The following is a 17,399-nucleotide window of genomic DNA, read 5'->3' as shown; positions in this document are numbered from 1 at the left end:
TGTTTCTTTTACTGATGGTGGGCTTTCCAGGGCCCGGAGGTACCTTGTATATAGCAGGCCCTCCCTTAGTAGGTGCAGCCTTTTATCCCACAAATCCATCTTATGAGAGATTCTCAAAGGAGTAGGTAGAGAGGCACACAAAGTTTGTGAGCTTGGTGGCTGGAGACAGTGGCGGAGTGGCCAGAGATGAAAGGAGGTGAGGGCAGGCTGAATGGGGAAGCAAGAAGGAGTCATGAGGAAACCACAGGGCACTCACTTAATGAGTTTTCCACCCCAAACCCCCCAGCATCCCAACCCCACCCCAAACAACCATTAAACAGTAATTTATGGGTTCACTTCTTTACAGAATTAGGTAAACTTCAGATTACAAAACCAAGGCCAAAATAATTTTGCAGAATTAGAATGTGTTCAAGAAACCAGTCATGATTTAACTGGGTTAGATGTCAACACGGAGCGGGTTGTGCTCCTCCAAGTGACCTTCATTTAGGAAGATTATCTAAGTGGAAAAACAATAAACACGCTTCTTCTGCTCTCAGTCACCAAGCAAGAAATGTTCTCTGTGATGGACCAGCACTACTTCTTCTTTCCTGATCGTCTTCCTTCTCCTTTCCTTGGTTTCCCCTTTCCACGGAGCTTCTTTACACGCAACTGCTCCTCCTTAAAATCCTGATGCTCATCTCTGAACAGAGAAAGGACAATTACCCAGCTGTTCCCACCAGGCTGGAAAAGGACACCGCCTAGCACTGATACTCCGGTAGTCCAGCTACCAACCCTTGACTCTTATGGGCACACACGCAGCTTGATGGACATCTGAAAGAACAGGGAGTCCCTGGCATACAGAAGGACTGTGTTCCAAGTCCACTTAGAAGCCTGCTTCCCCTCACTAGACATGCCCAGTCCAGCCACTGCATGCCTATTTAACTGTGATACAATACTACTGCTGCTGTTGTTGTTAGGTGCCCTCGAGTCGGTTCCGACTCATAGCGCCCCTACGCACAACAGAACAAAACATTGCCGTCTTGCGCCATCCTTACAATCGTTGTTATGCTTGAACTCATTACTAACAATCACCCCAAATTTCCCTAAAACACGAAGACTAAACACCATGAGAAGCAGGAAGTGTGTATCAGTGCAATGGCTGCATGGTGACACTGCGGGCCTGGGAATTAGCATCTCCTGACAACAGGAGCAGTCTGGAGGAAGCTGCCGTAAATGGTAATTCACACAAAAGAGGTGTTGGGGAAAGGCTCTGGCAGAAGGGAGCCAACTCAAAAGTCAGCTACTACAGGCAGCTGTGCGTATATGCGTGTAAATATGTGTGTGTGTGTAGATGTACGTATACGGACATGTGGATGCTGTGAAGTTGACAGCTAAGCCTGTATAAAACGTCCACATCTCAAGATCAAATGCCTCAACAACAGTGTGGGCTCTGGAACCCATTTGAACCTGGGTTCACCCCAGTTGCTCCACTTACTAGCTGTGTGCCCTTGGTAAGTTACCTTACCTCTCTGCACCTTAGTTTTCTTTTCTGTAAGATGTGGAGAATAATGGTATATGAATTAAATGTGAGAGAGGGGTTTGCTGAGCCTGGATTTTACCTCTGAAACAGACTGGCTTTCTAGGGTACAACGCTTCATTCCATGAGCAGTGGACGGTATACAACAGTTCTCTGGGACTCGCTATGAAGGCCCCCAAATGACAATTTATTCTCAGCAGAACAGCCTTACCTTGGCCGACAGGGCCTTCACGGGCTGCCTTCTATCCCATCTCTCTCCCTGTGGCTTGTTCTCTTTCTGGAACATACTAGGCACACTCCCACCTTGAGACCTTTGCTCAGGCCGTCCCCTCTGCCTTGAAGTCTCCTGCCCAGACACCCACTTGGCTAACTCTCCACTTACCTCCCCTTCTCCGTGAGGCTTACCCCAACTGCTCTATCTACCACTTTGCCTATCAGCACTCTGGGTCCTGCTCAGTCAGCTCCACTGTTTTATTCCAGAGCACCTACAACTTAGTAAGATGCCACATGATTGACTTATTTATTACGCTTAATCCCCTCTCTCCCCACCCTGGCTTCTGGTCCAACCCCTACGAGAAAGAAAGCCCCACAGAGGCAGCGGTCTTGGTCCCTGTGGGTGATACGTCCTGAGCACCTGGCTGAATGAATGGATCAAGTACTTTTGAGAACCTGTCATCCCTCATGCCTCTGTAGAGCTTCCCGAGTGATTTTCTTTATTGAAGGCTGTGTTGATTCTGCCTGCCTGATGCCACAGGAGGTCCACATTAGAGGCACTGCTAGTGACTAAATGCAGGAAAATAATTTTGCTTTTCCACAGATAACTAAATACTGGTAATTTTTTCCTGTCCCCAAAGAGAGTCACATGTTTAGTTTGCAAACAAACGGAGGGTGGTAGCAATACAAACAGCTGACTGTGACTCTGCTGTGGGCTGTCATTTCTACTCAGGCTGCCTTCTACAGACACTTTATTTCAGGTCATAATAAAATCAGTTTGTAGTTTCTGAGACCAGAGCAATTCCAGAAATGCAGACCATGCCATGGGTTATAACCTCTAATGATACATGACTACAAGAAGCTTAGCTTCTTAGCTCACTGCTGGCCCTCTGGTACCCATCTTAGTGTCTGTGCAGGGCAGGTACTTAAAACACACCTGCTGGGTGACGGAATGCACCACTGTTAGCTACCTGGCATGAGTATCATGCTACACTATTAATTTTATCAAATAGAACAAACAGTCCCAAATTAATCTTTGTATTATTGCCTTAAGACAAGTCAAATTAAATTGTGCTTATTTTTCTTTGTGCTGAAACCCAGGAACAAACCAAAAACATATGTGTGTCTGTGTGTCTGTACATATATATATGTACAGACACACATACGTACAAAAAAGGTAGTTATTTTAACTTTATATAATCACTCAGTTTGAATTCTTTTATAATGGACACACATTAGTTTGGTGATTAAAAAAGGTGAAGAAGGCAGCCCCAGAGGGCTCTGCTCTTTTCTCTTTCCAGAGAAGTGCCTGGCCCTAAGCATCCACTTCCTGTACACACACGAGCACTCCAAGCCTGTAATAAGAGCCTATACGATTCAGCGCTATTTCCTAGGGCTCTTAAAGGTGAACCACGGCCTATTCAGACCAAATTAATGTCTCAGAAGGGGTATAAGGTAAAAAAGCCGGAACGAGGTGGGAGGAAACAAACGTGCCAACAGGACCACCCCCAGAACAAGGAGGCTCCCACAACGCAGTTGTGGGGCAGAGACTCTGGTCACCCAACGGCCACGAGCCTGCGGTCCACGCCAACCTCAGCTTCCCCTGCTTCCTTTTTAGCGTGCTCTTAGATTGAGAGAAAACTAAATATCTCTCTACAGCTCAGTCACGTTTTAGACAGAATTAAAATATATCTCCCAGTAAGCACATGCTTCCTTTTTTTTTGGTTTGCCCATTGTAGATATTTTGAAAGGAGCGTTTCACCCCAAAACTACCTTTTGAACTACCTGGGCACTACTGTAAGAACCATAGAACTACGAGGATACAAAGACTAATTTTTTCCTTTTCTGATCTACTAAAAAAAAAAAACTCTCACAAGTTCCTCTTTGTGCTTTCTGTCTCACCTGTAGAGACCGAGATGACGCAGGATCCCCATGAGGGCAAAGTATGTGTTGTGATTTGGGTACCAGTCATAGGTCTCCTTCCTCCTGGCCAGAGGCTGTTCACTAAACAGTTGCACTACTCTCATGGATTTGGAGTCGGTAGGCCTGGCAACTTCCCCGAACAGCCGGGCACTCAGCCGACTCATGCGCATGGCATATTCTGAAAGCGAAGGCATTTCCTGAGCAGCGCAGGGCCAGAGTGCCTAGTGGAAAGGAAAAGAAAAACAAACAGGTGAGTATAAGAAACGCCAAGATTATCAAGTGACCACTTTAGAAAATGAACACACAGAAAGCCAAACATGAATCTGAGCACGTTGTTGGTGGCTCCTGCGTCGGAGAAATGTCCGCTGCCCTCTGCACGCGGTACCTCCACATTTTGTGCTCACAGACTGCTCTCCTGCTAGACCGCCATTTTCTCAACTAACCATTTTGTGATTCAACAGGTGAGTGACTGATGCTCAGTTCACCTGTGTAGCAGGCTGGGTGAACGGCACAGGAAAACCAGTTGTCCCACCACAGCATTATCCTTTCAGAAAACACCCTCCTCAGCAGTCTACACAGTAAATACGCTGACTGCTTGCCATCTAAAGGCTTAATCATGGCACAGAAATAATTATGCTGTTGTCTTTATTATCAGCCCTTTGAACACTGTTCTCCTCAAGGGCTCCAGATGGCTCTGAGAACTGCTAATGAGTTATGAGGTCATTTAGCCTCTGGGCTAATGGACTGAATTCTGCAGAGAGACTGGGAGCCACTTGGGAAAAACAAAGAGAGAGTCGTCCTATAGAAATCAGCTTAACAGGTCAAAAGGTTCATTTTATTCCTGAACAGAAGGCACTTACGAATTGCGATGTTGCTTGTTTTCTCTTCCATCTTGTATATCCTGCCTTAACAAAGAATTAGCCAAGTTCTTATTAGCTGAAAACAATAACTTTTTCTTCAGAGGCACAGAATGTTGAAATAGGTATAAGAATGATGTCCATGACATTCATCAGAGATTGTGTAGGTGGTACAGAAAAATCCAGAATGCTGGTGGAGCGGCAATTCCAGATCAGTTGTAGGGTTACTGTTGGCAGACTATGCAGCTTACGTGACATTTCAATAGTGAAACGAGAGCTTCTGGTGACTAAGAGACATTATATCCCCTGCTCAGCTCGGTGAAAAGAAGATGATTTCCAAACATAAAAAAGGCATAAACCTATCTTGAAAAGCCAACGGGAGAAATTAAAAACAAAAACAAAACCCTTCTAAATAGAAATGGTGCCAAGTAAATTTCAAAATAGCTCTTGCGAGAAAGACAGAAACCAAACCAAACCAAACCAAACCCAGTGTTTAAATTGAGGAAGTTTTCATTCCCATTTCAAGATCCATTAAAAGAGCAGAGGCTGACCTCAAACCAACGGTAGAACGTCAACCTCAAAATATTTACTGTTCTGTACGCTAACCAAGCAATGTTGGGCCAAGAGTGCCACCTGAGGGCCAGAGATGGGAGAACTATCTGATCCAAGGTCTCTTCCCCATCCCCCACAACCCTGGAATCAGGTACCAGCTTTGCTCTTCCCTTCTGTTTCCTTTCAGCACTCTCTCAGTTCCCATATTCACTTCCAACTCTTGCTCCATTAGGTGAATATGGCTGCATTGGAATTGTCAATGGGTAGAGTAAATAATCCCAGAAGCCGGACTACAGGAAGAACGGGACATCAGGATTGGAAGAAGACTCATTAACAACCTGCAATATGCAGACTGCACAACCTTGCTTGCTGAAAGTGAAGAGAACTTGAAGCACTTACTGATGAAGATCAAAGACCACAGCCTTCAGTATGGATTAGACTTGAACATAAAGGAAACAGAACCCCCACAACTAGGCCAATAAACATCATGATAAAAGGAGAAAGGACTGAAGTTGTCAAGGATTTCATTTTACTTGGATCCACAATCAACACCCATGGAAGCAGCAGTTAAGAAATCAAAAGACACACTGCACTGGGGAAATCTGCTGCAGAGGACCCCTTTAAAGTGCTGAAAGGCAAAGATGTCACCTTGGAGACTGAGGTACACCTGACCCAAGCCATGGTATTTTCAGTTGCCTCATATGCATGTGAAAGCTGGACAATGAATAAGACCGAGGAAGAACTGATGCCTTTGAATTGTGTTGGTGCAGAATACTGAATATACCATGGACTGTCAAAAGAGCAAACAAATCTCTCTTGAATGAAGTACAACCAGAATGCTCCTTAGAAGCAAGGATGGGGAGACTATGTCTCACAATCTTTGGACATGTTATTAGGAGGGACCAGTCCCTGGAGAAGGACATCACACTTGGTAGAGGGTCATCAGAAAAGAGGAAGACCCCTCAATGAGATGGAAGGTCATGGTGGCTGCAGCAATGGGCTCAAGCATAACAATGACCGCGAGGGTGGCGCAGGACCAGGCAGTGTTTCCTTCTGTTGTACATAGGGTTGCTATGAGTCAGAACTGACTTGATGGCACCTAACAACAACAAACATCAGATTAAAACAAAAAACCTGCTCCTAATCAGCTTTGCTACGTGTTGCTTAACTACCACTAAGGCATCAGAACAGATTTCTACTGCGATTGCGCAGTATTTCCACAGTTAGCTGGTCTGGGAACTGTCATTTTGTTATAACATTTTCAGCAAAACATGTTCTGAATTCCAAATCACCTTATTTTTAAATGAAGAGGCAGCGTGGAGGCAGGCCTCGACCTGAGTACTGGCTCTGCCATTGATTACCTGTGCTATTTTGGATACTACCTTCCCCTCTAAATGTGTTTCCTTTTCTGTAAACAAAGCCTGCAAGACTACTGTGAGAAATAAGACAGTGGCACTCAGTAAATGGTAGCGTACAAAAAGCAAAACAAACCCTTACATCTGTTTGTAAGGTCTCATATGTTCTACACAGACACATTCATTTGTTTATTCCTTGTCCTCACTGAAGAGACAGATGATCCATCCTGTCAGACCTGCCCACCCCGGAACGATACCCTCCCAGGGCAGAGGGTGGGCAGCCTGGTACCTGGACAGGCAGTGAGGTGGAGGAAGGAAGTCACTAGGACAGTGGTCACTGGAGCCGTCACAGGATGCTAAGTTATCTCGAGGCCCATTTTGGAACATGCAGATTCCTGGGACACAGGACCCTTCAGTAATCAGATCTCGTTAGAACCCACAGGAACATGGTTGTAACACAAAATTCTGAGTCCTAAAAAAACTCGTAACAGAGAAAGGGAATAAGCCTCTTCAAACCCGAATCCCTTACTACGAACAAAGGACCACTTGCTAAGCAGAATGGAACTGAGAACGGTTATAATTACCAACAGGATTGTCCCTTCCACAGAGGGCAGACACATCTCTGATGGAAAATGACGATGGCATTAAAAAAAAAAAAAAAAACCTGTTGCCATCAAGTTGATTCCGACTCCTACCTAGTATACTACTGCTACTCTAGCTAAAACCTGTTGTCCATAAAAGTGGTCTTAAGACTGGCTAACTGCCAATTTTTACTAGCTTTAAATTAAAAAAAATTTGAAAGCCTTACTTAGGACTTCACAGGACACTGGTGTACCTCCTTATAGACTTTTCAATTTTATTAAAAAAAAAAAAAGATCCTGTTGATGACATTTTAAAAATAGATAATTTGCACGTCAATTAGATTTTTACTCACATAAAACCATTCTAAAGAATATGAAATCTTCACTACAAATGCCACTTTTCTTTAAGTGGGAAAGAAAGAAGAAAGGTACTAAAGAAGACTATAGTGCCATGAGGAAAAATTAAGGGGAGTTGAATACACTAAGCAAAAACATAAATTACTCAAAAGTGCTAAGCAAAACAAGCTAAGCACACATAAGAAAATACCCATGTTTTTACTTTGGCTTAAAAGGGTCATTTCTTTGATCCTTCTGTTTATTTCCAGTTAGTTTTGGATTCGTTTTTCCTGCTTTTTAAAAGGTGCAGATGAAATGCAGCTCCCGGGTATGCCTCAGCATCTAGAATCTTCTTTGAAACTGCGATGAAACGGACATGTATATGCGCGTGTGAATTCTGCTGGGATGAGAGCTGTCTCCAGTTTCGCAAATACCACTGGCTAGCAGAAGGAGCACCAAGTTTTGGAGCAGAAAACTTGGTTGAAATCTTGCTCTGCCCTTCAATGGCCACGTCGTCCTTATTGCTGTGTGCCATCAGTTGATTTTTGACTCCTAGTGAAACTCTGGTGGCGTAGAGGTTAAGTGCTATGGCTGCTAACCAAAAGGTCGGCAGTTCGAATCCGCCAGGCACTCCTTGGAAACTCTATGGGGCAGTTCTACTCTGTCCTACAGGGTCGCTATGAGTTGGAATCGACTTGACAGCACTGGGTTTTTAGCGACCCCATGTAACAGACCAGAACTACCTCATAGCGTGTCTTGGGTGGTTAAGTGCCCAGCTGCTAACCAAGAGATGGAAAGGTTAGCGGTTGGAACGCACAAGCCGCTCCTCAGGAGAAAGATGTGGCAGTCGGCTTCCATAGATTTACAGCCTTAGAAACCTTATGGGACCGTCCTACTCTGTCCTATAGGGTCGCTATGAGTTGGGATGGACCCCACAGCAATGGGTTTGGTTTTGGGTTTTAATCTTTACCACAGAGTGACAGGTTTCTGTCTCCGAGACACTGGGTGGGTTTGAACCTCCAATCTTATGGTTAGCAGCCAAGGGCTTAGCCCTTGTGCCACTAGGGCTCTCTCTTTGTAGCAGTCCTTATTCTGCACCTCCGTTTTCACATCGATTAGATGAGAACAGTTACACTCCCTCACTGTGAGGGCGCAGTGACTGATCTGGACTCCACCCACGCTGCGCACGTGGTGTCACAGAGAAACCATCTCTACAGCCTGCGTTACGGTTCCTAAAGCCTCGTCCCGACTGCTCAGAGCCGGGAAGTCAGGACAGCAGCGAACGGGTGTTAGCCTGACTCGGCTCAGCCGGAACCCCCGACCTGTGAATCGCCAAGGCACCACGCGAACAGCTCTCTCAACTATGACCTTGTTATGTTTTTCTTCAGCTGGCATGAAGATCCACCTGCATGGCCCAGTCAAGGCCCCGAGCGGGGGCCGTCTGGGGGGAGAGGGCCGCACGGAGCCCCCACTTTGCGCCGGGAAAGGCCCGTGCCTGTGGGGTGTGCGGATGCCTCCGAGAGACAACTAATGGGATGACCTCGTCCTAGTCCACGACTCTGCGAGGTCGGAGACTCCGTGGCCCCCAGAAACGCCCGTACCCTACTGAGACCCCGAAACTCCCCAGACCTCTCACCTGGTCCGACCTCCACGCCCGCTACCGGAAGTCCCGCCCCGCAAGCCCTGCTCCGCCCCCGCCGCGATCGCGGAGAGCAGTGAAGAAACGGAAGCTGGCGGCTAGAGGGGCGTGCCGCGATGACCCGGAACTCCTCGCGCCCTCTCCTGGAGGCCTCAGAGGTCACGGTGGCGCCTGCGCAGTGAGGTCAACGCCCCGGGTGGGCGGAGGAGCGGGTGGTTGTGGGTTCGGGGAGCCGGGTGGCGCCGGCTTACCTGGAGTTTCGTGCACAGTCTCGCACCTGTGTTTCGTTTGGGTTAGCTACAGAGCTGCCCCCAAGGCTCTGAAGCTGCGGCTGTTGCCGTGTGATGGGAGGATGAAACCACTTTTTTACTTCCCGTGCTCTGTCCCCTTCCCTTATTTTCTTTTTTTCGACCCGCTTAGGGCGTATGCATTCCAAGGGCATTGCTTCCTCCTAGGGGCTGCAGAGTCTTCTGACACCCCCCCCGACCCCCGACCTCGGGTGCCTCCTCTTCGTCTGTCCATTCACCCTCTCTTTATCAGTTAGCATCATGCAGGAGGCCCGCCTTGACACTCCTGGCCTGGGTGAGGGCGCTCTTGGGGGTTGTCTGTGTCTCTGTCCCCCACTCGCCCGGAAGCCTGGCTGGGAAGCTTATTCAGGAAGTAGAGGTGGGACATTGGCCTGTCTCCCCGGCACTTATCTAGCCCTCACATGGCAGGTAGCAGAAGGGCTATGCCCCATTGCTGTTGAGTCGATTCCGACTCATAGCGACCCTATAAGTATTTACTACTGAGTTAATGTCATCTCACTCCATGCTAAGTATGCTGTCATAGACGTTGTAGGAAGCAGTTACCGAATACTTAATAATCGTTCAGCTTATTTTCTGAGCCTTGGTCATAAATACTCCAAAATGTGGCCTGAAATACATACCTAGATGGTATTCTAATGGTATCCTCTTCTCTCTGATAGAATTTGCTTGTATTGTTTTGACACCTCAATATATGCTACAGTTGTTAGGTGCCTTTGAGTTGATTTCTACTCATAGCGACCCCATGTGACAGTAGAACTGCGCCATGGAGTTTTCTAGGCTGTAATCTTTACCAGAGCGGATGGTCAGGTTTTTCTCCAGGCAATGGCTGGGTGGGTTCAAACTGCCAACCTGTAGGCTAGCAATGGTGCCCTTAACCATTGTACTGTCAGAGCTTCTTATATATGCAGTAGAAGTTGCTTTTATTAAGTTTTGGTGTGTTATCAGCTTATAATATATATGGTAAGTAGCCTCATAAGCTTGGGTCTGGTGTAAAAAAGTTGGTGACGGTTACATTTACACAGGGTGTAATGAGTACACCATGCACAGCTACAGTCCAAAAAAAATGTCTCAGGTAGCAAAACTGGAAGAAATTTCACTTTTGTGTTTTTGTGCACCTGGCTTGTTTTTATCTTATGGCTACTGAATCGTGTAAACAAGATTTCTTTTGTATGTTGACTGTTAGAATGTTTAGAGCCAAACTGTAGTTGACTCATGGCAAGAACTGTATGTATTTCTGCATAAGCCTTGTTCTTGGCACCATTTTGTACACCACCCTTAGTTTTTCTATTTTTACCTATTGTGTTATCACTATGTTTTGTGAATCCCTGTAAATATTTCTTGAAACATACTAAGGTATGAAGAGTTACAGGTGGCTGTGTACTCTGGGCACTTTGCACTGTGACCGCCATTAAGTCAAGTTCATGGGGTTTGTGTTAGTCTTCCGAGCCTGCTGTTACAAATTACCACAAATGAGGCTGAGAACAAAAGAAGTTTATTCCCTCACAGCTCTGGAGGCCACAAGTCCAAAATTGGTATGGCTGAGTGGAAATCAGGGTGTCGGTCAGCAGAGCTGTGCTTCCTCAGAAGCCTCTAGAGGAAAGTCTGTCCTGGCCCTTCCAGCTTCTGCAATCTAGTCTTCAAGGTCAGCATCTTGAAATCCCTCTCTGCTCAGTCCACCAATAGCCTTCCCCTCTGTGTGTGTCAAATCTCCTGCTGCCTCCCTCCCACAGGGACACTTGTGGTTATGTTGGCTCTGCTGGATAATCTCCCCATGACAAGAGCCTTAACTGAATCACATCTGCAAAGATTGGCAGTCTGAGTCCACCAAAGTGCCATGGAAAAAAGGCGTGGAGACTGACTTCCGAAAAACCAGCCATTGAAAACCCTGTGGAGCACAATTCTACTCTGACATCCATGGGGTTGCCATGAGTCGGAGTCCACACGATGGCAACTGGAAAAAAAATGGTTGGAAGCAGCGAGCCTATGATATGTGCCCAATGTTGGAATATTAAGGGTGATCAAATTAAGATAATAGAATAAAATCGACCCTCTTGTGCACACTGGCTTCCCCAGAGCTTCACTTACCCTCTTGTGCCTCCAAGCTAAGGTGTCTTTAAGAATGCTTCTTATAATCAGAATTGCCAGTACTGGGGCGTTACACGTTTCTATTTTCTATAGCCCAGTGTTTCCACATGGTGGGCTGTGACTCATTAGCTGGATGTGAAATCAATTTAGTGGATTGAAACCAGCACTAAAAGACATTAGAGTAAGAAATATCAGAGCACATCATGAGTAGCAGGGGTAATTATCGTTTCATGATACAATGTATGTGTTTGTACGTCGTGATGTAAAGTATACTTGTTACTGCAGGTTGTGATAAAATTGAAAGCCACTGCTATAAGTGATTTCATTATGCATCATACTTTATGTCAAATGTTCCATGCCATTGGGCAGAGCAAGATTAAAGCTTACGTCAGCTTCAAGTTCTTATTGTGTGGCTTAGTCCGAGGTCAGGTGGGCATTTAACTGCTTTGAGCAAATCAATGTACAGGATACCCCGTTTCCACAAGTAGTCTTCCCTAGCCTCATGTAGCGCCTCCTTCCCTATTCATGTATTTACAATGATTCTTCTCACTTTACAAAAGAAAGGTATATCCCTTACGCAGGGTATAAAACCCTCCAGATGTCAAAATGACAATTCAGAATGTTTTGGGGGAAGGTTCCTTTAGTTGGGAAACCCTCGTGGTGTGGTGGTTAAGTGCCATGACTGCTAACCAAAAGGTTGGCAGTTTGAATCCACCAGGCACTCCTTGGAAACTCTACGGGGCAGTTCTACTCTGTCCTATAGGGTCGCTGTGAGCCGGAATCAACTCAACAGCAGTAGGTTTGGTTTTTTTGGTTTCCTTTAATTATCAAGGTCCTTGGGTAGTATAAACAGTTTCTGCTCAGTTACCAACCTAAAGCTTGGTGATTTGAACCCACCCAGTGGTGCTGTGGAAGATAGGCCTGGTGGTGCTTCCATTAAGATTACCCTGTGGGTGCTCTGTAACACATGGGGTCACCATGAGTCAGAATCAACTTGAGGGCAATGGTGTTTTTTTTTTTTACTTTAGTGATCAGTAAGATACCATAAACTTCTTTGGCTTCCTGTATTTTCCTGCCTTACATATATCCCAGTTAAGGGTGAGATATGGGTATTAGAAATACGGTATTCTGATATTGTTGGGATTTTCTGAGTCAGGTATACTATAGATTGTGAGTGGTGGGAGTGGTGGTATTTTTCTTTAAAGGTTGCCTCTCTTCCATCGTCTGTTGTGATAGTGCAATGGCAGTATTGAAGAAAACACCGAACCCTAAAAAGGTCGTTTCTCACATATCTAAACATAACCAATCCTTTTCAGCTATTCTCAGTACTTACCATGGGGTGTGTCATTAACTGGAAGGAAAAGTAACTTTGAACAGCCGTGTAGTAGAGGTTAGCAAGGAGCCCTGGTGGCGCAAACGGTTAAGCACCTGACTGCTAACAGAAAGGTTGTGGGTTCAAACCCACCCTGCGGGAGAAGGACCTAGTGATCCCCTGCTGTAAAGATTAACTAGAAAAAACCCAAACCCGTTGCTACTGAGTTGATTTCAATTCATAGCGACCCTATAGGACAGAGTAAAACTGCCCCATAGGGTTTCCAAGGCTATCATCTTTCCGGAAGCAGACTGCCACATCTTTCTTCCACTAAGCAGCTGTCACTTAACGACTGTACCATCAGAGCTCCTCTTCTGTAAAGACGACAGCCTAGGAAGCTCTATGGTGCAGTTCTACTCTGTCATGTGGGGTCACCGTGAGTTGGAATCAGCTATGGCACACAATAACAACAACAACAGATGTTAGTGACACTAATTATTTTAAATATGAAACGGATTATTTTCAGGTATCAGCAAAAGCTGTCCAATGAATAAGTAAGACCAAAGAAGAATTCATGCATTTAAATTATGGTGTTGACGATGAAGATTGAACATACCATGGACTGCCAGAAGAATGAACAAATCTGTCTCGGACGAAGTACAGCCAGAATGCTCCTTAGAAGCGAGGATGGAGAGACTTTGTCTCAAACACTTTGGGCATGTTATCAGGAAGGATCAGTTTCTGGAGAAGGACATCATGCTTGGTAAAGGAGCGGGTCAGCCAAAAAGAGGAAGGCCCTCAGCAAGATAGATAGACACAGTAGCTGCAACAATGGGCTCAAGCATAGCAATGATTGTGAGGATGGCGTAAGACCGGGCAGTGTTTTGCTCTGTTGTACACGAGGTCGCTATGGGTCCGAATAGACTCAATGGCACCTAGTAATAACAACACATTTTTCATATTACACTGGAAAAACCTGCCACATATTGTACATAATTTTGTTTAGATTTGGTATGTGTTGTTTAATTAGGTTAAAACATTATGAACCTCATTGACACAGTTCACCCAAGTTCCCCATACCCACTTCTAGGCATGTGGCTGGACTACATTTCGTAACAGTGTTGTGGTTGGGTAACACCATGTGACTATTACTGACGAGTCATTTATGAGCAGAAGAGAAGTATTACCTCCTGGCCAGGGAAGTTCATCGCCAGCGTGAAGGTCTCCAAAACGTTCTGGCCCCCTGCCACAAAGGCGACTGCCCTGCCAGCCACAACAGATGTGCATATCTAGGCTAGAAACTAGCCTTTGTCATTCTGAGTCACGTAACTTGGTTATTACTACAATGTAACCTACCCTATCCTGCCTGATACACTTAATATATCAAATTCTATCAAAAATATTTATTCCAATTCTGATCCTATTTCATCTTTTAAAATGTTTAACACTTTCTTCTTAAAAAATAAAATTATGTGCTAGCTACTGGACCGATTAATTTTTTAACAGTATATACCTTTATTTGTCATTAAACGTACAGGAAAATTATGATTATGATAAAAAAAAAAAACTGAGTAGAGTTATTCCAGAATCTTCATGTATGTTTCTTATTCAGTTGTTCTCGAAAGCTGAAAACTAGAGTTCAATACACACGTAGATAGACTTACTGAGGGGATTCTGTGCCTTTTACCACATTCTGATTCATAGTTGTTATTTTGTAAGTCATATCTATTTTAGCTACACGTTATGTGTTATTGTTATGGACTAAGGAATGAAAAACACCATATAGATTTTTTCTTGGTTTTATGGCTTATTATAAAAATGGGTAAACTAATTCTGTTAGTTCCTACGTCATTTTAATCTTGACTGCTTTTAATAATTGAGTTTTTGAAATGCATTTGGTATTTATTTCTCAATTTAAAAAAAACCTCAAAACACATATATTAACATATTTATTTGAGTTGAAAATGAAGTCAGACTATTTCTCCAAGTGAATCTGACTTAGATGATTGTTTTGACAGTGAGGATTGGCTTGACTAATTAGATTATATGGCCAACAGGATATTATTTTTGTAAATTGAAGAAGCTGTATCTGCAGCTGCAGGGTTTGACAAAAATATACAGAGCACATGATGAGATAAAAACATTTTATCAGTAATATTTTACAGGGAAGATATATCAAAACTGACAGTATTTCTATTTTGCTAACCTAGGGTTATTTCAGGTTAAAGAAGATGCTTCTAAATGAAAAATACATATTAAAAAAAATACATATATATACCTATAAATACGGTAATTCCTAGCATTACCTTTTTGGTATATACCCCAGACATGGTGAAAAGGAACGAGTACAATGACTAGATAACGAATTCTTTTGAAAGTCAGGTGGATTCCAATTCTTTGTTTTCAGAAAGATTAAAAGAGGAACTAGTTGTCAGCTGAAAGACAGGTGGTTTCCAATCTTTGTTTTCAGAAAAATTAAAGGAGGAACTAGTTATCAGATAATATAGATCATTACAAAATTTATTTTTTGATAGATTTCTATGTAATTTTGGGTATGTAACTCAAAGACTTCAAAGAATTGGGTGATATTGCTATAACGTAGCTTTTTTATTCCCATGTACTTAATCATGTAAGTGGTTTCTCAGTCCTTACATCCATATAAATGAAAACAGGAGTGGAATTGATGCTGTCTCGTTCTAGCAATAAGTAATACTCATGCATGGGTACATTAACTAAATGGGGGGGAGGAAACCCCATTTGTTAAGAGAGGTGTTAAAAATGTTTTATTTATAAATATTCATCAAAATGCATGACATATTTAAGTTGTTTGGAGCATTTGTATACAAAAAATTGTAATGATAACTCAGAGGAAAAGTATTTTTAACACACAGAGCCATTTAGTCACAGAGATTAAAAAATATTAAAATTAAATTTACAGACATTTTGTTGCAAACAAATATGGTAGATAAGCAATAAAAGACTTTCAAGCATAAATATTAGGGTAAAATAAAATGACCCAATAGACTGTAACTTCAAGGATAAAAGAAGTGATGTAAACTTTCCCATGACCAAATAAGGGCTTGTTCATATATTTTAAAACAGTTGATGATGAGTATGAAATCATTCTTTAAAAAGTGATGTGACAGCTTTATATAAAATTTTCAATGTTGGCGATGCTTTGGAAATTACTCCTTTTGCCACTCTTTAAACTTACGATGAAAAGTTTCAGATGTTAACTAAAAATGTGCAAGGGAGCACTAGGTTTGCCAAATCCTTTATGGTGATTCATAAGCAAGAAGTTTTAAGGCCACTGGTTTTATAGATTTTACACTAACATTTTCTGAGAATGTTTCCACAAGTGCTAACTGAAGAATTAAAGCAGTTATATCTTGGGGGGGGGAGGATGGGAAATAATTGACGAAAAAGAGTTATGTACCTGTCATTTATCTGCATAATTGTGTCGTAAATACTGAAGTAGTTTTGATCTAAGTTATGGATACAGGAAGGCAAAGTTCTCTTCTGGTGGCGCATACTACTACAAATGACTTTCACCTGCCCTTGTTGTTTGCATTACACCATTCTCATATGCGTGTTGCATGTCATGTCAGGCAAAGAAGTTGATAAATAAAGAAAGAAAACTTAGCAATGTAGGAAAAAATGATCTTTTTATCAAATGAATTTAAATACATCTTCCCTCACATCAGTACATTTCAAGATGTCTAATTTTTGTAAAAGAATGTAGGTATTACGTGAAAACGCATTATCAAACAGTCTTTGCACCCCCAGATCCTTTATTTCCTGGGTTGCTCTTACTCTCTACCCTTATGTTATAATTGTCATCAGTATTACATCTACAAATATGGACTACCCCACCAGACAATGTTGTAATTTTTGCTTTCAACAACCATACATATTTTAAAGAAACTGAAGGAGAAAATATTCTATTTACCCAGTAGTTACCATTTCTGTTGTTCTTCCTTCATTCCTATAGTGTCCCTCTGGTATAATTTCTCTTCAGCCAGAAGAACTTCCTTTAGCACTTCTTTTTGAGCAAGTCTGCAAGTAACAAATTCTGTTTTTTCCATCATGTGATATAGATTTATGGATATAGAATTCTGTGTTAATATTTCTTTTCTTTCAGCTCTTTCAAGATGCTGTTCCACTGCCTTCTGGTTTCCATGGTTTCTGATGAAAAATCAGCAATCATTCAAATGGTTGTTCACCTATGTATAATGTGTCATTTTTTTTTTCTGGCTGCTTTTGAGTTTTTTTTTTTTTTTTAAATAAATCTTTGGTGTTCAACAGCTTGATGTATCGGGGCATGGTTTTCTTTGCATTTATTCTGTTTTGGGTTCCCTGAGCTGCTTAAATCTGTGGATTTCTGTTTTTCACCAACTTAGGGAAGTTTTGTCCATTATGTCTTCAAATATTCTTTGTGGATCAATTTGTTTCTCCTCTTCAATGACGTGGATGTTAGATCATTTGATAATGTCTGTTCATATTTGCCTTCTCTGCTTTTGACTGCTTGACTTCTATTAATCTATCCTCAAATTCACTGACTCTCCTTTGTCATTATTTCCATTCTGCTATTGAGCCCATCCAGTAACCTTTTAATTTCAGAAATAGAATTTTTCGGTCTTACGCTATTTCAAGAAACCAAACGAGACCTACTTAAGTGGAAAAACATACCCTGCTCATGGATAAGAAGACTCCACATTGTGA

The 17,399-nt window shown here is 43.0% G+C and overlaps 1 protein-coding gene and 1 long non-coding RNA gene across 4 annotated transcripts; one reads left to right on the top strand and one right to left on the bottom strand.

Annotated features, from left to right (window-relative positions):
* Window positions 1-323: 323 nt before the first annotated feature.
* On the bottom strand, window positions 324-9,074 carry MRPS33 (mitochondrial ribosomal protein S33). 3 transcript variants are annotated; one of them, XM_003420211.4, is made up of 3 exons: window positions 8,970-9,074; window positions 3,632-3,873; window positions 324-679 (listed from the first exon to the last, which is right to left on the bottom strand). In XM_003420211.4, the coding sequence occupies exons 2-3, from the start codon at window positions 3,844-3,846 to the stop codon at window positions 574-576; spliced, it is 321 nt and encodes a 106-aa protein (XP_003420259.1). In that variant the 5' UTR covers window positions 3,847-3,873; window positions 8,970-9,074; the 3' UTR covers window positions 324-573. The 3 variants fall into 3 exon arrangements, with proteins under 3 accessions (XP_003420259.1, XP_023394929.1, XP_023394930.1); XM_023539161.2 differs by lacking the exon at window positions 8,970-9,074 and adding an exon at window positions 6,706-6,827; XM_023539162.2 differs by lacking the exon at window positions 8,970-9,074 and adding an exon at window positions 4,513-4,642.
* LOC135232216 (uncharacterized) lies at window positions 6,866-14,269 on the top strand. The gene is made up of 2 exons (XR_010322586.1): window positions 6,866-9,155; window positions 13,204-14,269. It is a non-coding gene; the product is annotated as an uncharacterized LOC135232216 (long non-coding RNA).
* The last annotated feature ends 3,130 nt before the right edge of the window (window positions 14,270-17,399 follow it).

The sequence above is a fragment of the Loxodonta africana genome, chromosome 8, assembly GCF_030014295.1.
Source record: "Loxodonta africana isolate mLoxAfr1 chromosome 8, mLoxAfr1.hap2, whole genome shotgun sequence".
Lineage (NCBI taxonomy): Eukaryota > Metazoa > Chordata > Mammalia > Proboscidea > Elephantidae > Loxodonta > Loxodonta africana.
Note: the sequence above shows the minus strand (reverse complement) of the source record. Positions and strands in the feature narration are given on the sequence as shown.